At 42.9% G+C, this 22,284-nt stretch overlaps 3 protein-coding genes across 3 annotated transcripts; 2 read left to right on the plus strand and 1 right to left on the minus strand.

The window, feature by feature from the left end:
- Positions 1-451: 451 nt before the first annotated feature.
- On the plus strand, positions 452-11,421 carry fscn2b (fascin actin-bundling protein 2b, retinal). Its single transcript, XM_070852310.1, has 6 exons — positions 452-544; positions 735-1,461; positions 9,819-9,975; positions 10,585-10,706; positions 10,831-10,998; positions 11,216-11,421. The coding sequence occupies exons 1-6, from the start codon at positions 452-454 to the stop codon at positions 11,419-11,421; spliced, it is 1,473 nt and encodes a 490-aa protein (XP_070708411.1).
- Positions 11,422-14,148: 2,727 nt separating this feature from the next.
- On the minus strand, positions 14,149-18,544 carry faap100 (FA core complex associated protein 100). Its single transcript, XM_070851973.1, has 8 exons — positions 18,252-18,544; positions 18,016-18,134; positions 16,992-17,881; positions 16,513-16,669; positions 15,496-16,411; positions 15,290-15,400; positions 14,844-14,930; positions 14,149-14,473 (listed from the first exon to the last, which is right to left on the minus strand). Exons 1-8 carry the CDS (start codon positions 18,438-18,440, stop codon positions 14,342-14,344), a joined length of 2,601 nt encoding a protein of 866 aa, XP_070708074.1. The 5' UTR covers positions 18,441-18,544; the 3' UTR covers positions 14,149-14,341.
- A 397-nt stretch (positions 18,545-18,941) lies between these two features.
- birc5a (baculoviral IAP repeat containing 5a) lies at positions 18,942-22,281 on the plus strand. Its single transcript, XM_070852140.1, has 4 exons — positions 18,942-19,126; positions 20,265-20,374; positions 21,658-21,775; positions 22,006-22,281. Exons 1-4 carry the CDS (start codon positions 19,019-19,021, stop codon positions 22,096-22,098), a joined length of 429 nt encoding a protein of 142 aa, XP_070708241.1. The 5' UTR covers positions 18,942-19,018; the 3' UTR covers positions 22,099-22,281.
- The last annotated feature ends 3 nt before the right edge of the window (positions 22,282-22,284 follow it).

A 22,284-nucleotide genomic window follows, 5' to 3' on the forward strand; every position in this document is an offset into this window, starting at 1 on the left:
GAGAGCCTGCTAGAGAAGGGGAGAGAGAAAGAATTACAAGAGAGCGATTTGTCAAAGAACCCTCTTAAATCTGGGAGCTGGAATTAGAGCCGCAGAATCTGCAAAGGGGAAGCCACAAAACCGCAGTAAGTATATTAGGAGGCTGTAGCTGGAAAAATGTATAATGAAGCCATGGGCGGGGGAAGGAATTTGTGGTCTTGGGAGTGCTTTATATACTGTACCTTAATGACTTGATTTCCTGTGTTTAGGACTCTCATTTCATCATTCTCCATGACTTCATCTCCGTCCTTACTCCTCATCTCTTAAAAAACCCCATATTTCCCCATTTTTTTAGGCATATCCCTCACTCCTGCTACTTTCTTTCTCCTTTCCCATTCTTACCCCCATTCCTAACTCGTCTCACCCCTTTGGTCTCCCTCTGTGTCTCACTTTCCTGGATCCACAGGTGAAGATGCCTGCTAATGGGAACCGTCCCTTAAAGTTGCAGTTTGGTCTAATCAACCATGAGGGTCGCTACCTCACTGCTGAGGCCTTTGGCTTCAAGGTACAAACATGCCAAAGTAGAAGAAGAACTGTAACATATGTGCATGATTGTTGGTGACATAGAGGTGTACAGGATAGTCTATTAGGCAGATGCTACAGGCATTAAATTGCCAGGTTTGTTGTGCATAGATTATGAGAGTAAGGATGAAAAGCCTTCATGCTCCTTGTTGGAACATTTTCTTGTCTGTCAGGTGAATGCGTCAGCACCCAGCCTGAAGAAGAAGCAGATATGGACGCTAGAGCAAGACTCTCAGGACACCCAGGTGGTCTACCTGCGCAGCCACCTGGGACGATACCTGGCTTCTGACAAGGACGGCAAAGTTACTTGTGAGGCTGATGGTCACAATTCAGACTGCCGCTTCCTCATCGTGGCTCAATCAGATGGTCGCTGGGCCCTGCAGTCTGAGCAGCACCTCCGCTTCTTCGGTGGCTCTCGGGATTACCTGTCCTGCTTTGCTCAGGTAATCACAGATGCTGAGCTTTGGGCAGTACACCTGGCTCTTCATCCACAGGCCAACCTACTATCTGTGGCCCGCAAGCGTTACGCCCACCTCTCTATGGAGGATGGGGAAATCGCTGTGGATGTGAACATTCCCTGGGGTGTGGCATCCCTCCTGACCCTTGTCTACGTGGAGGGGAAGTACTGCCTGAAGACCTGCGACAGCCGCTTCCTAAGCAACGATGGGAAGCTCATGACGCAGAGCGGGAGAGCTACTGCGTACACGCTGGAGCTGAAGTGTGGGAAGCTGGCCTTTAAAGACTGTGAGGGAAAGTATTTGTCTCCCATGGGGCCTACAGGCACCCTGAGGTCTGGACGGTGCTCCAAGCCGGGCAAAGATGAACTGTTTGACCTAGAGGAGAGCCACCCACAGGTTGTTCTGATGGCAGCCAATGGGCGATATGTCTCCATACGACAAGGTAGGAAAACACAAACATATCAGCAGGAGATGATACTGTCACAAATCTGAAGCAGTGCATTCTTGCACAAACTCCTTCAGCTTCCTAGTCTTCTACAGAATACTAAATGTCTAATTAAATGGAAGAAGACTGACCTTATGTGCCCCTGTTGGTGGTCACATGAGCTTTTAGCTGACACACACTGACCTACACACATACATAATGAAGCAGCGGTGCAACAAATACTACAACTACTACGGTTACTACTACTAGCCTATATACAGTACATACTGTACACTGATACGCCCCCAGAAAACTGAGCTTACAATTCACAGGAAGTGAATTAACTTGTGGACATGCTGATTAGGCATGGTTCGGCCACTCTCTAGTGATTGACAGCTGATAAGAGATGCATTGTAATTATGGGTAATGTAGTCTGCACATCAACATGCATCGATATCACATTGGGGAGTAGCATCTTTCCAGGAAAACAAGATAGATGAGGCTGATATGGGACACTATCAGTCTCATCTGGGTGACCTGAGACGAATACGCCATTCGTTTTAGAGCTGCAATTGATTTAGGTTAGTCTACTGTTGGTTCTAAGTCTTAAAGTAGTGAGCAATTTGGTGAAATAACATATATATTGCACACCAATGTTGGGAATAACTACAGAAACAGATTTCTCGACACCAATTAAGAGCTTTAACGTTGTGCTGAAAATGAATGTCGTCTGAGAACGTGTTGTGTTCCTTTAATGGTGGATACCCCGTTATGAAATGGAGCAAACACCATAGCAAACAGCAATCTTTTTAAAAGTCCTTTTTCATTCCATGTCAAACGTACCACCTGGCTTTGTTGGGTAATAGTGTTAACACTCTTCACTTTTGCCCCTTGGACTTGCTGACACAGCTGCTTGTAACCTATATGCTGTACAGTAATATACAGTTATATACTGTATTATGTATTTACTCTTCGGACTTGCGGCAGGGCTGTTGGAGTGCGTTATTTGATCAGCATGCAGGCATGACACCACACTCTTATACTGATGGATTACACCTGCTCCACATAGGCATCAATGCTTTCCTTTTTTTTTTCTCAAAAACAGGGCTAAATTTCTTTGATCGGAGTAAAAACTAGAACATTTGTAATTGTGAGGGTAACGTTTCAACTAACCAGAAGTGCACTAGAAGGACTTGCCAAGCATTCAGTTGCTGATGGTTGAAACGGTTTGCTGGTCTGATTTAAAACTGGATTTGGGGTGGATTAGCATACACCAACAGTACTTGTCAGCATACTCGGCCATGACACCCATCCACAGGCTGCAGATTCTTGTCTGCAGGGTCAAATTACATCAGCCCTGGGCGCTGTAACTGAATCTCTCCGTGGACATTGTTCCTGGGTAGCAGAAGGAGCTTCAGGCAGAAACCAAACAACTGTGAGCACTGTAAACAGATTGGTTAAAGGGAAGGAGAGATATGGTGCAGGATAAAACACACATGTACAGTATACAGAGTAGCTTCATGTATAAATATAAACACAGACAGAAATACTTACAGCATGCACACATTTTTCCGTTACTGTCCGTCTCTCTTTCTTTCTCTCTCTCTCTCTCTCTCCCTACACTTGTTCTGCACAAACAAAAGCTTTATCTGTCTCCGACACACTCGCCCACACACAACCATACCATCCTGCTGCGGCGAGTGGTGAGGTGGTGTTTTGAATTATTGATGAAGTTGGCCCCTGTTCCTGGAAGGCAAGGGGGAGTCTGCTTTCAGAAACCCAAGCTGCCTCTCACCTGGGGCCAAAGCTTCTGCCCTCCGAGTCCTGCTCTAACCTGCTACTCTAACATGCCACCCCATCTCCCTGCACATCAGAGTCAAGGCTGGTGTGCTGCTGAAAATGTAGGAAACAAACTGTTCAACATGCTACTTTTAGCCACATATGACGAGGTACAAGATTTTTCTCATCATCATATATTTTTCGCTGTTATGGCTTTTCAGTTTTAAATGACTCCACCTGTTTAGGAACCACTGAGGCTTGCATTCACACCAGGCTGGCTAGTGAACTGCCAACTTTTCTCATCAGTGGACAAGTTTGTTAAATGGCTGTGGAATACATCAGCCGCCTTTCCAAACTTTCCAGCAATTTGCTCATTGTGTTGCTTGCAGTGTGGTAACACTGAACGAGTAAATGAGGATGGATGACAGTTTGCAACAAACAACAACAAAGCTTGAATTGTTAAGTGGGAATAAAAGTGGCACAAAAGTACAGGATGAAAAATCCTTACATGCTTGTACCTCAAAATTCTTCAGTACTTGGGTAAGTACACCTTGTGTTACCTTCTGTTACCCTCTCTGGGTCCAACATGATGATTAAAGGAGAAGGGAAATGGAGAGCAGAGAAGGGAGGACACAACTCTCAAAGGAAATTAGGACAATAGGAGCATGTGAGGAGACAGGTGGGCTCTTCATCCCCCCTAATGTCACCTGCCTTTACACATAAATTAACACCTTTGTTTCTGCTCCATTTAGTGCAGAGGAGTCATGTTGGCCATCTATTTTAAAGCCAGTACAAACGCAGTAAATGGGTTAGTAATGAAAGAGGGTCAGCTGTTATGAGGTTGAGCATGAATTTACATAAGGAGTGTTAAAGAGAGGTTTTGTAGACAGCAATGGGATGCAGTATTTTCTGTCTATCCTGAGTTGTTATTTATTGCCTGCAGTGTGTGTGTGTGTGTGTGTGTGTGTGTGTGTGTGTTAAGATGTCACGTAGATCTGTCATCATGTCTCTAATCACCTCCCTTTGTTCCTCAAGTCTAAGTGGTCCACTCTGCCCTGAAAGTGAAAAAGAGATGATAGTGGAAAGACACAAACTTTCCATTAACACACATGTGCACATGCACACAAATACATCCATGATGCGCGCACGCACGCACACACACACACACACACACACACCAAGAACATATTAGAGAGAAAAAAAAGAATAGACTGAAATAAAAAAAAACAACTGAAATGCAGTTGTGAAGGATGAAGGATTTGGAGAAAGAGGAAAATAAGGAACAGGGGGATAGTGGCATCAGCTTACCATTAATAATAGATGTCAGAGCCATCTATCGCTGATGGATTAGTTAGGCCTGCTCCACTTGCAGGCTGCAGGTAGGACAACACCAGAAAGTGGAGCTGGATCTGGGGTCTGATCCAAAATGTGTCTGTGCAGATGCCCCGGCGAGTGTCCTGACGAGGACTCTATGCTGCATAGTTTATCAGTGATCATGGCGATGTTGACAACATCTTATTTCGTATGCTTGACCAACTGCTGTGTCAAAGATGGTCATCAACACAGCTATTGATATCCTCAGATTGCTGGCTTGGATTTCAGCATCTCTAATCTCGTTCTCCCCCTGTTCTCTGTTTCTTTCTCTTCCTCCACCCTTCTCCCCTTCCTCTGTCTCCTCTCCTCTCATCTATCAGATAGCGGCTGTGAGGTCCCAGCTGAGCCCTGTCGGAGGATCATTTCTGGGTTGAATTAGTGTGAAATGGACACATGGAATAGGTAGACAAAGCATGACATTGAGTCAGGATGAGAGAGAATGAGAGTGATGGGCCCCCAGGCATAGGTGCGGAGTAGAGGGGCAGAAATGTATGCTTCAAATGCACTTAAGATCAATGATAATTTAACCAATTGTAAGACCTCATGATAACTAGTTCATCGGGTGTGAATAAGATGATTAAAGTGTCCCGGTAGCTCAGTGACCATGACATCTTTATAGTATGTCATCCCCTTTCTCTCTTCTGCAGTCTGTATCTACGGTCACATATCAAATTAAACCAACATGCCTCAAAAGAATTCCAAAACAGATGGGGTTCACACTGTCATCAGCCATGAGCTAGGGTGGAACAATTGGTATAAAAATGTAGTTGAAATTGTAGGGTTTTTTTCCTATGATAAAACTGTACTGTAACCAGGCCCCTCAAACTGGCATGTGTATGTGCATCTGTGTTGGATTATGCAGATGTAATTTATATGCATGCATCCCTCAGCAGCTTCAAACCACTTGCTGCAGCGTATCACGGTGAACCCGAAGAACACATCACCATAAAACGAAGGAGAAAACCCAATTAGGACATGCAAACCTTTGTCTTGTGGTGCTTTTAGGCATGTTAGCAGCATGGCTCTAGGGATGGCACTGTTGCTCTGTCAGTTGTTCCACCTGACAGAAATATCTCAACAACTACTGGAACAATCCCCATTAAAAGGTCTAAAGCCATCAATAGGTATAATTCTTAATCTAAAATATCATACCTGCTAAAAAAATCTAAATGTTGTGGGAAATCATCAAGTGGAAATCAGAAATCAGTGTTGATTTGAATAATTTTGTTTCATTTAAGTTTTAAGATTTCAACTCACTGACTATGATCATGCCACAGCTCTATGGAAGAATATTAGGGCCAGGCATTGTTTTTATTTTCATTCATTTTTTTAGTCATTTATTTTTATTTTATTTTTTGTATTTCAATAATAAAGTCAAAATGTTGAGAATAAAGTTGCAACATGTCAACTTACTTCACAATAGTGAGTTTGACTTTATTCACAAATTGCAAAATGAATACAATATACTTGGTCCTAGTACTCTTCCATACGGCTCAAACATCCTTCAGTAGGTGCAACAGTTGGTGAACACAAGATGGTTCATAGTGTTATAACATTCAACTTCCAGTCTGACGCTTGTTCAAGCTGTTACGTTCAGTTCAGGACAAAACTATACAAACCCTGCACATAAGGTTTAAAAAATCAGCAGCCAAGTATTTGTGACACATCATGATTGTTTCTGTCTTTTCAAACCTTAAATAATGACTTGAGTATTTAGCAAATAATTTTAGCAATTCATTTTATTTCACTAAGCACTCAAGTCCCTGGTACCCCTGAAACTATTCATTTTTAAAAAATGTCAGTAACGATAAAAGCATAGTTGAATGCTTTAACATCAATAGAGACCTGACACTTGTAAGAATTTTATATTTTTTTATTATATTTTTATTATACAAGCAGCATCTAATGCTGTGCTTTCCTGTTTGGACTCATGGTGGCGCTGTTGTCTCATTGTTACTATGCATAAAAACAATGATAAAAACATTTGTTATATTAGCTTACTGTCACAATAACATGACGTGCAGTGTCTGAATGTTCAGCTTTTAATGACAGAAGCTCTGTTCCTGAGAAAGAGTTTCTGAATTGGGTTATTTAAAAGCAGAACTGGAGCATGAGAACGACGAAGCCAGCTGAGTCGGCATGAGCTCTGAGTGGGACAACAGTTAAAACACCATCCAGCTTGGACTGATGAACCTCACACAGTCTAGTTACTTCAACTGCCTCAGCCTTGCTGTCATAAACATGCAAGCAGTTTTCCTCGCCAAATATCCAACTTGGGAAGCCAAATGATTTCACAAGTGTCGCACTTTCCTGGAAAAACTTGGCCTTCAGCTGTTGTGGCCGAGGATGTAGAAAAGAAACTGATGGATGCTCTAAAAGTCTTTGGTTTCAGAAAAGTTTACAAGCAATATGATTTTAATATACGACCTCATCTGCATTAAAGAAATGGCAGGTCGCTAACGATCCGAGTTATGTAGGAATGTTTGAAAAACACTCCCGAGCTTTTTAACAAGAGTGTAACTTGCTTAAAGCAAGTGATTCGTTCAGCAACAACGCTGATTCAGTATAGTAATTCAGATGGTAAAGGTGGCATTGAAGATTTGTTCATCTATTAAGGACATTAGCATGCCTACGTTAGCATGAGATCAAAGCATCATTAGTGTGGTTGGTCTTGACTGTTAGATTCAAATTCACTCTCATCCAGCTTTGTTGTATTGTTAGATTCTCCCGGTTCTTTTATTGACAGTCCGAGGATTTCAGCCGGAGAGTTCTGCAGTTCCCAATAGCAGTTTTATTCCAGTCACAGAAGTCACAGGTAAAGTACATACAGCGCTGGGCTCGGAGTGACAGAGGCCTCATGGACCTCTGGCAGTGAGCCCCGACTCTTTCATGCATATGCTTTTTAAAGGGTTGGCTGGACCGAGTACTATACGTGACTGTCTCTAACTGGCCATTTCAGTGTGTGCGTCACAGATAGTGCATCCCTGGTGTGATCATATAATATTCAAACACTTGTGGATGTTGTTTGCGTAGGCGTGTATCTCTAATCATAACTTTAGAATATGATTAGCACAACAAAATTATTACAATCAAGGTCCGTCTGGTACATTCTGTCTATCTTCTTCACAAAACAATACAGAAGAAGCCACGTCTGTGGAGGTCAGATAGACATATTCTGTTCATGAGGAGAGAGTAACTTTATTTGAGAAGGCCTGAAACATTCTATGGTCATATTAAATTCTAATTCAACAGTATCATTCTGTACAACCCTTGTTGGATAGTTCTGGAAGATTAAATGTTTTTTTCTGTATCTCTTTTTAAGGCACTATCAAGTAGAGCACAGCTCTTAATGGTTAAAGAAAAACACCCCCTTGATACATAAGCATACTTAAAATGTAATGCATTTACAATTTGCAATTTATTGGCATGTTTTCTGTATGTTTGATCATCCATAGCTCCATTAGCTTGAGGGTTGAGAGGGGTAGTAATTATCTGAACATCCTGCTAAGTGTCGGCCATAAAATCCTCTGGTCTTTTCCTGTTTTTCCTTTATTCTTTTATTGAGAGGATTGAGGGATTGGACAGGGAGCACTTGAAAGCTGATTATATCAGAGCCCCGCTGTGAGGAGGGCAGATAGGCAGGGCTGGAGGTGGGATGATGGTGGGGGTTGAGGGGGTCAGTGGTAAAAGGGGGGAGAGATGGGGGAAGGGAGGAAGGTAGAGAAGTATGACCAGAGAAGAGAGCTGTAGTTGATAGAGGTAGGTGAGGTCAGCATTGTTAAAGGATTAATATATTGCGGATATTCTGGGATGCATCTAATGAGGGATTTAGCTCTTTGCAATCTGTCTCTTGGTGGCGAAGAACAATCGTTTTCTTCTCAGCCAACATTTCTCATAGTACTAATAGCTGAAAATATTTGACCTGTTTTAATGTCAGGGCCTGTACATCACAAAGGCTTCTGACATAGAGGTTAACAGTAAAACTGCTTGTTTGCTCCTGGAAGCCAAACCACCAGTCAAAGCAGACAGCGAGAGATGCCATGTCCCTGCATTTGTCATTCTCACCACACCATTTCAAGTATTTGCAATGAAAATGCTAAAGCAAATGGTGTCTAAGTGGTTTCTATAAAATGTCTGTCAACCAAAGGTGTCAGTTCTGTATGGTTGTTAAGTAGTTTCAGTGTAATTGTTGCTGAGCTTCACAGTCAGAGTGCTATCTCAGTATCTCAGTATAGCCGATGACACCTATTACTGTGAGAAACATGCATTCTACACATGTAACGTCTGATAGCTCGTCTGTGTGAGATTTGCCTGCATGGAGATATTCAGTATATCTTTTTTATTTACAGATTACTCTGTCCGTACATGCATCCACAAACACAGTCAGTGAAAATGTATTTACCCTCAGGAAGGTATATGCTTGGCACGTCATATCAGTTTAAGATGGATCCACCTGAAAAATAGCCTAACATCCCAGGATCAGACGTGATTACCAACCCTTTCATGCTGGGCCAAGCTAAACATAACAATACAACCTGATTAGCAAGCTGCTGTGTCGAGGTTTTCCCAAACTGCTTTGTTGGGTTTTTGGCTTGTCACTGAGGATCCACAGAGGAAAAGGAGGTCTGTAGAGTTACGCATTTTCAACACAATCAGATGCATTTTGTGAACTGACATTTTGATGCTGCCTTAAGTTCAATGCTCAGCACTATAACAACAGTACTACAGCATTGAGACTTTTTGTTTCTCCCCAACTTTCACGTGTTATGGTGATAAATTGGTATTAACGTCCAAGCCAAGTATTTCTACTATGAGAACATGCAAGAAATGTTTCTCAGAGGAGCTCCATGCACCGTGGAAGGCCTTGCGTGTTCCCCGCTTGTCAGCAGACCATTGCGCAAAAAAAAAAAAAACTGCTACCGTTTTGATCTGGAAGACCCCTTGATTAGAAGAGGGAATACTTTTCTTACCATATTTTAATTGTACAAAAGCAATAGGCTAAGCTGAGACTGACCGGAAGCTGATGTGAAAAAGCCCCCCCCCCACTAAACCTGCGTCTGTGCTTTAGTCTTAAATGTTATATCACAAATGGGAAGTGACCATTAATAAAACCTGTGAGCAGCACTGAATGGATGGACTTCTCCAGACACTGAACTAGTCGTCAAGTTTTCATGCTCAAGTGTCAATGACAGGACGTGCTGTGCTTGCTATGCCCCTCCCAGGTGTAAGCCTCGCGGCCAATCAGGAGGATGAGACAGACACGGAGACGTTTCAGATGGAAATAGACAAGGAAACCAGGAAGTGCACGTTCCGCACCAGCCAGGGGAACTACTGGGCTCTGGTGGCCCACGGAGGCATCCAGAGTACTGCCACTGAAGTGTGAGTGAATGCTTTCATATCAACTGTGCAGACAGAAAATGAATTTATCATCAATTGTATGTGTCATTTCTACATTTATAATCACAGCTATTTGTTTACCAAAGGAACTGTTCTGCACCATGACAGTATGTTATTATTGATACCTCACTTTTACATTATTGTTCTCCTTTAATCATATGCAGCCTTCCACATACAGCTTTGACTCCTGAGTTCATAAGTTATAAATGCAAATCGTCATGAATGCCATATAAGAAATAAGGTGAATTTCACAACACAATGGCAGATATTAATGTAAGGAATCCTGCAACAATGCAGGTTAGCCATAGACTTAATATATAAATCTATTAAAAAACAGAAATGACTGACAACTAAAACTAAAAGAGTGAAAATAGAGACAACTGCTTGCACGCCATTTGAATGCATGTCAAATAATGGCACATAGTGATAAATTACTGGTTTAAAGAGCTCAGCCACATAAGGATATCTCTGCACATCTGATTTTATAGAATCTATAGTTATGTTAAGTTAAATATTGTCTTATCACAATATTTCCAAAAGCACTTAGAGGCGATGAATGTTTCAGTTTTTTCTTGTGATGCACAACAACAGGTCAGCGAACACCATGTTTGCAGTGGAGTGGCTTGGCCACAAAGTGGCACTGAAAGCTAACAATGGAAAATACATCTGCACTAAGAAGAACGGCCAGCTGCTGGCTGTCAGTGACTCCGTAGGTAAGAGGCCATTTCAGGCTTTGTTCTGCTCCTCCTCTGTCTTCACTAATGTACGTCCTCAGTCAAACCCTGCCTCTGACTTCTCTTGTGTTCCCTGTGCTGTGTTTTGTGTTCCTTTTGTCAGGTGAGGACGAACAGCTCACTTTGAAGCTCATCAACCGACCCATGCTGATCCTGAGAGGAGAGAACGGATTCATCTGCCACCACAAGAACTCCAACACGCTGGACGCCAGCAGATCAGTCTATGACATTTTCAACCTGCAGTTCAGTAATGGGGCCTACCATATTAAAGGTCAGGGTGTGCACACTCAAACAAGACTGATTCCTGCTTTTTTTTTTTGTCCCATCTCTGAAACAAATCATCACATGTGCAAGACAAACCCAAAATAAAAGTAAATAATAAAGTAAATCCTGTCACGTGAATTGTCAGTTTGATTTAAAGACCAGCTTAAACACAGCAGATTTCTACGCTGTCTGACTTTGGTGTGTTTACCCTTTAAATCCTGCAGGGGTGGATGGCCGGTTCTGGTATGTGAACAGCGCTGGCCTGGTGTGCTCGGACGGCGAGGTCCCTGAAGATTTCTCTCTGGAGCTTCTGGAGCATGGTCGCCTCGCCATCCGTGGCAAGAACGGCAAATACCTGCGTGGAGACCAGGGAGGCACGCTGAAGGGAGACGGACTCAGCCTGAGCAGCTCGGCCCTGTGGGAGTATTAACACGATCCAACATTAGTCCTAACCTGACACCTGACTTGATCAGATGCTATTCACCAATTAAGGGCCGGCATCAAGGCTTCGTCTACACTTAAAATCTGTGGCAGTTCGAGGTGAAAGACTCAGACAGTGACGAGTTACAACCTGTACTGATTTCATCCCACTTCCTCTCCTCCTTCCTGCTGCAGAGAGGTCCCAGCAGACAGCTCACAGACTCATTCAGGGGGAGAAGAGGAGCTGAGCCAAGGAAAGGCTTGATGAAGTGAACAATGTTTTGCGTCACTGGTTGATACTGAAAAACCAGACCATTTGTGTGAATGAACATTAGAGTTTTTGTGTTGTTCTTTTAGATTGTTTCTCCAATGAGCATTTGAAGCTGAACCTCCTTTCAGTACTGACACACACAGCTCTGTCTTTTCCCAGCATCCCCTCTGTCCTTGCCTTCGTCTTCGCAGCCTTTCTACCACCTGACAGCAAGGCGACAAAGTGGGGATACAGATGTTGTGGTGACACTTTTCACTCATTTGAGACAGACACCCTCGCAAATGAGGTCACCACTTCAAGTCACGAGTGTGAAGCTGCAGTCTGGGGATGTTTATTAATGGGTAAGAATGATTGGGTTTCCAGTAGTCACCTGTAGAAACAGTAGAAGACTGTAGCCAAGACTCATGTACATGGTAGCATCACCATTAGGATCCGTCCGACCTGCAACTTGACATGAGTGGACTTTTCATTTGTGCTTCTGATATGTGTTTTTTTCTACATATCTTCTTTCTTTTATGAACATAAAGATACAAAATACCCCTTATTGGCTGGTTATGTGTTGCTTTAATAATTTTACCGTGAATTCAGGAAACATGGCCAAACTTATCTGAGAGTCTGTCTGTCAGTCTGTGGCTGACAGGTAAATAATTCATTGGGATGTTTTGGTGACCGTCCTCCTGCATCATGATCGCTACGTGGATACGTAGGAGGAGGAAATCAGTCTCAAAACAGTCATAGTGGACTAACAGCACACTGTCCAATGGTAGAACAAGATGTTTTTTAACCGCAACATAAAAACCTTCACTGAAAGTAAAAATCCTACATTTACAATTTACCAAAGTAAAAGTATCAGCAGCAGAATGTACCCAAAGTATCAAAAGTTGATTGGATATTATTACTAATGTGATAAAGTTAATGTCTGACTTTGTTGAGGAGGGAAGATTCTTACCACTGGAGCATCATTCTTTCTTCATCGTCTGGTTCTGCTGAGATTGGTTGTTTCATGGATCCCCCGTTGTCTGTACAGGAAGCAGAGGCTTCACCTGAGAGTCTCCACAAGTCAGGGCCTGCTGCTGCTTTTGGCACCAGCAGCTCACACCTCGATGCTTCTTCGACTAAAGCAGCTGTCACCCTCTCCTTCTAGTCATGGTTTAGATGGTTAATGTTCACGCTCTCTCACATTTTCATATTCACTTGGTGGCCCAAAAGCAAGGGGAACAACAGCTCCCACTTTATGAACAACTGTCAGACTGACCATTATGATGTTCAGTTCCTCTGAAACACCTCCTGAGGTAACATCGTTGCATATCTGGTTTAGCTTCAGCTTAGCTGCAGTTAGCAGTCATGACCAGTTTCACACAGCCACATTTTAAATCCCTGCAAGTTCTGGTTCAGCTGGATGTATTATAATGGACCCCAAGATGGCACCTACACGGTCCAATAAAGATGGCGTGCCTGATGCATGCATACACCAGAAAACTTATATACATATATGTCTTTTGTTTATCCTGTATGTCTTATATGTATGTTTAATACATCCAAATGCTTTAGCCGTTCTAAACCGCAGCAAAGTGCTAAGCCCCCTCCAACAGCCTGCCATAGTTCCTCCTCATGGGCGTTTTCACTTGTTGCCTAATCAGGCCTCTGATTTTGATGACATCAGAAAAACTGGCCAAAGTAATCAGTCAAAAATTCCAGGAATATTTCAAATTCGACAGGCTCCAGTGGGCCAATCAGTCAGGACTTAACCTGCAGAGTGATGCTGTGGTTGAGTTCAAGCCTCACCTGGAGCAGCAGAGTTTACCCCTGAAGGAAAGTAAGTCAATGATGATATAAGGTGCTGACTGATTATTCAATGACTAATGACAGTGTGTGTGACACTGATGTTCAAACTAAAACAAAATTCTCTTTAAACTCTGTGATCACATTATACTAACTAGCCAACATTTTTAAATCACTTATTCAGTAGTGAATAAAGAACCTGAACAGGCTCCAGCAGCACAATTGGTCAGCATGCAGTACTCATAAAACAGTTACGCTGAGGTTCTGAGTTCAGTGTCACAGCAACAGAGTTTTTGTTGAGATTAACAGGTCGCACTGATCACAAGACTCAGATAACACAGGTCAGTAGTGGTCGAGCAGCAAAGCATTTATGTATATTGTCTATGCTAAACTTTATGTCAAATAAAATAAATGAAAATTGGTTTAAAAAAAATATATATATATATAGATATAGATATAGATATATACAGATATATATAGATAGAGAGAGATAGAGAACTCTAAAGCCAAGCCCATCTGAGATACAAGACATCAGGTCCTGCATCACTGTTACACCTACAGGTCAGACCTTCACCAGTGATAACCTGGGTGACCACTGTTATCAGAGCTGTAGAACACATCATGGGAAATGATGAGATTCGTGAGAAGAACCACGACAGGTCCACAGAAATACACTAGATCTTGACTTAATTTATTGTTATGTGACTGGAACTAAATAATCACTCTTGTACATCAAAATAAGATCATCTTTAAATTCTTCTTTTTGTGGAGTAGTAAACGGTAGCGGTGAGCATTATTTTTCAGGCAGCTGCAAAGACAGGTTACGTAACACCGAACGAGGCCGAGGGCAGCTGTGCATGCTCGGCCGGATAAATCATTAAATTATAAAGAGAGGGTTTTCTCTGAGTTCTCTGTAAACGCTGAGACGAGATCGGGTCGTCTGCTCTGTGGACACGCCCGCGCCGAGGGCAGCTGAGATTCGACTTTGCTGGATCTGCTGCAACAGGCGCTGACAAGAGAGAAGGAGGAGGAGAGACAAAAGAGTTCAAGAAGTAAATACACAGAGATGCTTTAGATTTAAATACAATCGAAGACAAAAAGATACTGGGTGCCTCCCTGTGGTCTGGATTTACTGGAAAAGCAATTTAGTGTATATAATAAAAATACCAAAAGGTTAGTGCTCAGAGTTTCTCCAGCCATTAGATTCAATTACTTTTCTTCCCGTCATGTTACTGGAAATGGAATAACAAGGATTTTTCTTGGCTGTCGCTAATTGTTCATGTAACTGATTACAAAAAAAAAAACACAGACGATTAGGTAATAAGAAGAGCCAAAACTTGCAGCTCTAATGGACACAATGAAGCACGCATAAGTCTTACCTCAGCCCGCTGCAGTGCCTGTCTTAAACCTAAACTCTGGATCCTCTTTGTGGAAGCCGCCCTCTCAGGAGCCCTCAGCAACAGAGTCTGTGTAGAGGAACGGAGCAGACTTAGTCTCTCCATTATCCTGAAGTACGTGAAAGGCTGAGGATGCTACCATTTTCAGTAACCAATGAAAACTGACTTTCAACAGAAGGAGGAAGAAAAGAAATATCAACCTTGACATCAGTTTTGCTCTTTAATAACCAACAGAGTTTCCTTCCTCTCCTTGCCCCCTTTTTCAATCTGTAGTTTGCACCAGACAGTTTGTGTGCACTTTTTCGTCGTGGCAAATCAAAGCTTAACTTTAAGTTGCGCAAATGTCAGATAAAGCTCAACCTACTGTAAGTGTCTCTGAAAATGCTGGACAGCCCACAGTGTGTGTGTGTGTGTGTGTGTATTTGTACCTGTAGCCGGCGCAGCACAGCATGGTGGAGTTCACACACTGCTGCTACAGACGAGCTCTCAACCTGAACGTCCACTGTGGTCATGGACTCCTCCGTCTTCATGCTCTCCACCTGGGGAGCACAAGGAGAACTGTTTTATTCCAATAATACAAGATATAACAACACAGGGTACACTTGAGTCTAAATAACATTAGATCATTCTTCACCTCTTTAGCCATCAGTTTGACCATGTGTCCGTTTGGAGCTCGAGCATGGACCACAGAGCTGCTGAGTGAAAACTTGTCGCCTCTGTGTGCCGTCTTCACTCCTCCAGGATCATCAGACATCAGCCATTCCAGCAGAGAAACACACACGTGTTGAGGAGGTTCCAGATCTGAGCTTCTCGACACCAGTGTTTCCCTCAGCAGCTCTGCTGACACCCGTATACATGCTGAATACAGCTCTTGCTGCTTTGAAACGCTCTCTCCCCCTCCCTCCCCTCTCCCACTGCACCCAGTCCTGCATGAGCTTAAAAAAGCTTGAACAGCATCTGTTCTGGTGTCTCTGCAATGAGATGTGGCCTTGTTGTGGGTGGTTACAGGGCTGTTCACCCGCAGGGCGTGCAACCCGTCCACCGTCAGCGTGTTCAAGGGCAAACTGATGCAACTACTTGAGCCAGAAACGTTTGCCGCCTCTTCTCCCAGGAGGCTTGAGAGTGAGAAGACGAGGGAGCAGCTCACCGTCACCGGGAAGGGTGTGTCGCCTGCAGCTGCTAGTGGAAGTGTGACTTCTAATGTTTCCCCTGGATGCAGGTTGTGGAACGGGAATGAAAAAACTGTGGAGGAGCTTTCCCCTCCCGCCCTCGGAGAGCAGGACAGAGGAAATACAGCGATGCTCAGTGTCCAGCCTCGTTCCAAAACATAAGGACTTGAATTATCCAGGACACAAATCAGGTTCAGGGAGTCTGTTTGAAGTAATCTGCTCCAGCTGGTCGTGGCATGACATCTGATTGGTTTCTCCTGGACGGGAAGATGCTGTTCACTATTTGTAGAGTCTATCAGCAGGAAGCTGATGTTAAGCACCTGATTCAGGTGCCTTAGAATTTGGTTTTTGGATTTGATGGCAGTTTTCAGTGCTGAAGCTCTGAAGGAAAGCAAGAACAATCCTGATTATATAAAGATAATGTCAACTACAATAAATGCAGACTGAGCCTTCAGTGTTAACAGGAATCATGTTGGCTTTACCTTTCACAAACATCCCCAATAGCAGACAGGAGGTCCCTGACGCTGCGGCCCACCTGTGTGGAGGGCACCTTAGGCGATGTTGCATCCTCTCCCCCCTGAGGTAAGGTAATCCTCTGGAGCTGCCCTCTGCCTGTCAGACCCAGCAGCTGAACTCCACCTGGCATGTGAGAGCGATTTCCATAGTTAAGAAAAACACACAGATCTCTCAGTCTTATCAGTTTCTAATATTTCCACTACTGCATGACAGCCGACCATCAATCACTGTGAACCTTTATATCACTTTTATTTGGTGATTTTGCATTCAAAAAAAGTTGCCGTTCAGCAGCCGACTCAGATGCGCTTGAACACACTTAAAGGTTTCCAAAACAGTCGCTGTCTGCCTAACTCACACACATTTCTACAGTCGTGCTATGAACTGAAGGCAGGAAATCATTCTATGGCAGACATTTGCACAGACAACACTTCTACGCTCTGCTTACCTGCAGTGCCGCATGCAGGCTCAGCCAAGGCAATGACTCTACACACATTTAAACTGATGGGGCTTTGGGGGGCAGAGATCTTACTGGATGTTTCCTCAACTCGTTCTTGGCTTTCGCTCCTAGATGATCCCTCTGAGAGATTCAGGACCAGCAGGTCTGACCCGGTGCTGTAGTAAAGATACTTTTTATCCACACAGCCACACATCACAGGCCCCGGTACGCATCTCTCAATAAAGCCAGCTATGTTGTCCCCTCTGTCTGGTCCTCCCCTGTCCGTTTTCATCAGCACTACTCTCCCCAGTTCACCCACTGCCACCAAACACTGTGCATATCCCGGGCACGTTTCTATGACAACAGACGCTCCAACAAATACGACTGGCTGCTCCAGGCTATGGAGGACTCGGAGCCGTGATCCTGGGAGATGCAGAGGGAGGAAGCACAGACACCCGTCTGGCAGGCCACAAAGGATAACCGGTGATTTGGCGAGGGCGGCGTCGATCCCAAAGAGAAGTTTGAAGAGGACCGGCTCCAGGTGGAAGTGGTCGTCAGTTAAAGCCGCCTCAGATGAGGAGGTGGAGGAGGAAGGCGGTGGTGCTGAATCAATAGAATGAACACAAATCAGCACAGGCCTTCTCCTCGTTCCTGTGTGTACAACAGTTGAGTCCAGCGGCAGACTGAATGACCTGAGCATCCCCCAGCGGCTGGACACTGACTGTTTAGGAGAATTGTGCAGAATCAACATCCAGGACGTGTCTCTCTGGGAAAGAGTCAGGAGCACAGAGCCGACGAGGAGCAGTGATAACACTCCTTCCTCTTCAACAACAAGAGACTCAGAGGAGATTTTCACCTCAGCTGGATGGAACAATGCATCAGCTGGGGAGCTTTGAGATCTGCAGAGGTAAAAGGTCACATAAGTAGGAGACACTGAATTCAACAAATGTCATACATGAAATGAGCAATTATTGAGGAGCTTGATCTATCTGTGGATGCAATAAAATTGGATCACCTGTGCTAAGCTTCATACCTGGATAGCAGAAACTGTAAACTGACACAATAAACTCCGCTCCTGCTGGCTACATAGAGGAGCTGCTTGTCATGACTCTGAATCAGGTCACTCACAGGACCAGGAAACTTGAGCACAGCCTGCAAACAACATAACACAGAAGAGATGACCACAGGGTTAACTTTGCACCAGAGCAGCCCAGAGTGGAGCTCTGCAGTGTGGGTTCCTGATGTAGCTTCAGTATTTACACTACTTACTATGATTCTTCTCTCCTGAGTGCTGAACACAGACACCTCATCGCTGCCAGTGCAGAAGAGCACATTTGTCCCAACACCACACTTGACCCTGGATGTGCACGGTGTTCCTGAAAAGCCAAACTCTGCCCAAGTCTCAACAGCACACCGTCCTTCCATAGTCACAACACCGCCGAAGAAGAAACCGAGCATCCCGCCTATGTAACGTTAGGCACACTGTTGATACTTTCAGATGAGTGACGGGTGTTTAAAAGTGAAAGTTTGTGGCAAAATTGGACGAGGCCATCCTAAATCGGTTGTTGACAGGACATGAGCGCTGACAAAGTTCTGCGCGCGGTGTTTTCGATAAAAACCGGAAAGAACTACATTACCCATGAAAAATAAGCGGAAGTATGATGCCAGACGGCAAGTGTGAGTTAGGTGTTTAAAAGTCGATTGGACTCATGGAAGGGGACAGAAGAGCGGAAGAGGACTGTGGTTTATCTTTCTCCAAAAACACGTTTTAATGAGTATTAATTTGTGTTTTTGTTTTAGTTTAGCGCCAGTAGTAGGGCACACAGCAGAGGACACTGGGTGGCGTACTTGTACACTTCATGTTTAAGATCCACGAAGAAGAAAATCCGTGACGCTATTGGTCCGCATCAACCAATCAAAACCGTCGAAGCCAACACTCACCGAAATTTGAAAACGCCCTTTCGCTCGGTGTTTTTAGGTGGTTTAACAAACCGGTTAAGGCAAAGTTATTGACACGTATTTTAGTGTTAAATACAATGGAACCACTGAACGAAGAAGATGTCAAAATGTATTCTTATGAGAACAGGCTGAAAACTTTCGAGGGGTGGCCGTTTGACGAAGACTGCTCGTGTACTCCGGAGAACGTGAGTGAACGTTTAAACGGTTGGCTTGTGCTACTGTTAGCACTAGCAAGCTAACATAACAACAATTAGCTCTAAAGCAAGAAAACCACTAACATTCAAACTAAATGTGCTGTAACTTCATGTGTGAGTTTAGCTGTAGGTTTACCGCTAGGAGATGAGCACTTCAGGGTTTAAATACTTTAATTCAGTGTTGAGCTGTCACAAAGATTCAAACGTCAGGACTGAAGTTAGCTTTAAGCAGTGAGGCTTTTGCTTTTAAATATTAAAAGTGCTGTGGTCGAATAACGGAACTAAAGGTCGCTCTTATTTGAAGTAAACTGACAAAGCAAGTATTGTGGATACTGTTACCGTGATTGGCAACGATTACCAGCATATCTTGAAGCTCAGACACATGATTGGGTTAAGTCAGGGAGTTTCTTTCATAATGTATGCATGTTGAATAGTTTCTAAATAATGTTTCCAAGTCTGATAAACCATTTAGTTCATATTTTAAGAAAATAGTGGGAAAGGGCCAGACACAATATTCCAGGGTCTAATGCGATGTCTTCAAAGCATCTTGTTTTGTCAAATAGTCCATAAACCTAAAAATATTTTATTTACAATAATTCAGAGCAGGAAAGAGCAGCCAACAATGGACATTTTTAGGGCTGCGTCTAATCATTATTTTCATAATTGATTAATCTGACAATTATTTTCTCCATTGATCAGTATGCCCACAATATAACAGAAAATGTCCATCACAATGGCCCAGAGCCCAAGGTGACATCTTCAAGTGTTGTTTTGTCTGACTGAAGACATTCAGTTTACAGTGATTTAAAACACAGAAAAGCACCAATTCCTCACATGTGAAACCTGGAATCTCAGTGTTTTGGGTTTTTACTCAGAAAATCAAAGAAACAATTAATTGATTATTGAAATAGTTGCCAATTAATTATCTGTGGATCAACTAATCAGTTAATTTGTTGGTTTTTTTTGTTGCAGTTGTGGAGATTTCTGCTTGTTAATAAAAGATTAATGGACCGCTAAAGTTGTTGTGTCTTACCTCGTCAAATGACCATTTCAGCATTAGAGCTGCAATGGTTAGAAACAGCTTTTTTTTTTTTTTTAATGTTGTCTGTCTGGTGGTTTGTTTCTCCAGATGGCCAAAGCTGGCTTCATTCACACCCCTTCAGACAACAGCCCAGACATCGCCATGTGTTTCTTCTGCCTCAAAGAGCTGGAGGGCTGGGAGCCAGAGGATGACCCAGTGTAAGATAACCACATTACTCAGCTCATGGGTCAGAAATACAAATAAAAGGACCGGAGATTAGCGCAGCCTCGTTTCCTTATTGATTTAAGTTCATCTCATTAGTCTTAATGCCCTAGAGAAATAGAATGGTGTAGCAACAAATGTAATGTCATTCAATGGGGTAAAAAGACAAATGGCTCACTACAGAGCTATAAAAACAAATTATATGATAAAATTGTTAAAGCAGATATTGTAGTTTATAGTGTGCATATGATAAAAGAAATTATCAGTAATTGTTTGATATTGCATTCTCTTCAAGTTAGGTGGCTTGCAAGAGACAGATTCAACAAAGAATTGCCAAATTTTGTATATACCGAGGCCTTTTTTTTTTTTTCTTATCACGGGTCAAGCTTCAAAATCACTGGATCCTGTAATGTCCCATGATGTGCCTGGTAAACAGCCTCATCTTTCAAACGCCACCAGTTTTTAACACAGACATTCTGTTAAACATTTGTAGTATTTGCAGTCTAATAAACTGATGTTTTTTGTGTTAAATCAATGGAATGTCTTTGACAAACCTCTGCCTTAAATAGCACAAAATGATTCTCACACACACACACACACATTTTGAGGCGACTCACTTGACCTGGGGACATTTTCCCCTCTTTGACAGTTTGGTAATAAAATCTTCTATTTTTGAGAGTTGTAGTGATAAATCAATTTGACAGAATAACTGAAGTACTGTACTGTTAAAAAAAAAAAAAAAAAAAGCATGGACTTTCAACATTAATGTTTGTAGTTGAAAATGTTGTACATGTACTTTCATTAGATGTTTGTGAGAGTTTGCTTGTGACCGCTGTTCCATTTCTAGTTAAGTTTACCACTTATGTTCTTATAATCCACAAGATTTTCCTCCTCGTCCAGTTATGTAATTTTTCAATATTTTTGACTGATGCAGCAGCACTTCAGGCACAGACTATTTGGATTCTCTGTAAGTTTGAGAACATTTCGGCTTGAGTTTCTGTGAAATTGTCACCGCTGCTGACCTTGACAATAGGCTGTGTATTATTTAGTGTTAGTTTAAACCAGCTGGGAAGACTTGTGTTGGAAACACAGACTGTTTGCTCCATGCAGAAACCTTTCCCAAATAATTGTTGTCTGTGGATGATGAAGAAAAAAGAGTGCAGTGATTCTCGTGTCCATTTTGCGTGGTACAATGTTCGTTCTTTCCAGATGTGTGTGTGAATAATTTGCACACAATCGTCTAAATTAGACGCTCATCCCTCCTTTGTTTTGTTTCCAGAAAAGAGCACAAATCTCATTCACCATCCTGCCACTTCATCGCCCTGAAGAAGAAAGTAGAGGAGCTGACAGTAGAGGAGTTCTTCAAACTACAGAAGGAGAGGCACAAGTTCCTCATTGTACGTTCTTCAGCCGACTCCAACTGTCAAACTACTCATATACATAATGTAATCAGTTGATAAAACCATGTAGCTCCCAACATCATTTCCCCATCATCATCCAGTTTACTCGCACGTCTGAAAAAAGAGCTTATTGCACAACGAGAGTAATGCTTGCGAAATGTTTGTGAGCTCCTGTGAGAGCACCTTGGCATCATTTCTGATCCAGATCTCATTTCCTCCGCTCGCAGAACAAATCCTGTAACGAGGCCATCACCAAGTTTGAAGAGGCAGCCAAATTGAGAAGAGCCGATATCATCAAGACAGCCATGGGCGAAGAGTGACAGGAGGCTGATGAATGAGATGATTCATGTGTGAGATGTTAATTGTAGCTTGAGAGGGTCTGACTCCTTTCCCACTGCGCTCATTTCCATGTTCTTCCTTCATATGCTTTGTAATACTGTGTATCTGTCTTCTGTTCTGTTGTGTTTATTCATTAAACTTGTTTCACTTGGTTACCCAGTTAACTT

The sequence above is a fragment of the Pempheris klunzingeri genome, chromosome 20 (assembly GCF_042242105.1).
Source record: "Pempheris klunzingeri isolate RE-2024b chromosome 20, fPemKlu1.hap1, whole genome shotgun sequence".
In the NCBI taxonomy this organism is placed as follows: Eukaryota; Metazoa; Chordata; class Actinopteri; order Acropomatiformes; family Pempheridae; genus Pempheris; species Pempheris klunzingeri.

What these genes read in the sequence shown, in the direction of transcription:
- faap100 (XM_070851973.1), bottom strand. Translation starts at nt 18,440, where the DNA reads ATGCTCGGTTTCTTCTTCGGCGGTGTTGTGACTATGGAAGGACGGTGT. An exon ending in CTCAGGAGAGAAGAATCATA is followed by an intron (nt 18,135 to 18,251) that starts GTAAGTAGTGTA and finishes TGTTGTTTGCAG; the next exon opens with GCTGTGCTCAAGTTTCCTGG. An exon ending in CTGTGCTGCGCCGGCTACAG is followed by an intron (nt 14,931 to 15,289) that starts GTACAAATACAC and finishes TCCTCTACACAG; the next exon opens with ACTCTGTTGCTGAGGGCTCC.
- fscn2b (XM_070852310.1), top strand. Translation starts at nt 452, where the DNA reads ATGCCTGCTAATGGGAACCGTCCCTTAAAGTTGCAGTTTGGTCTAATC. An exon ending in ATATGTCTCCATACGACAAG is followed by an intron (nt 1,462 to 9,818) that starts GTAGGAAAACAC and finishes TGCCCCTCCCAG; the next exon opens with GTGTAAGCCTCGCGGCCAAT. An exon ending in CAGAGTACTGCCACTGAAGT is followed by an intron (nt 9,976 to 10,584) that starts GTGAGTGAATGC and finishes GCACAACAACAG; the next exon opens with GTCAGCGAACACCATGTTTG.
- birc5a (XM_070852140.1), top strand. Translation starts at nt 19,019, where the DNA reads ATGGAACCACTGAACGAAGAAGATGTCAAAATGTATTCTTATGAGAAC. An exon ending in GCTCGTGTACTCCGGAGAAC is followed by an intron (nt 19,127 to 20,264) that starts GTGAGTGAACGT and finishes TTGTTTCTCCAG; the next exon opens with ATGGCCAAAGCTGGCTTCAT. An exon ending in AGAGGCACAAGTTCCTCATT is followed by an intron (nt 21,776 to 22,005) that starts GTACGTTCTTCA and finishes CTCCGCTCGCAG; the next exon opens with AACAAATCCTGTAACGAGGC.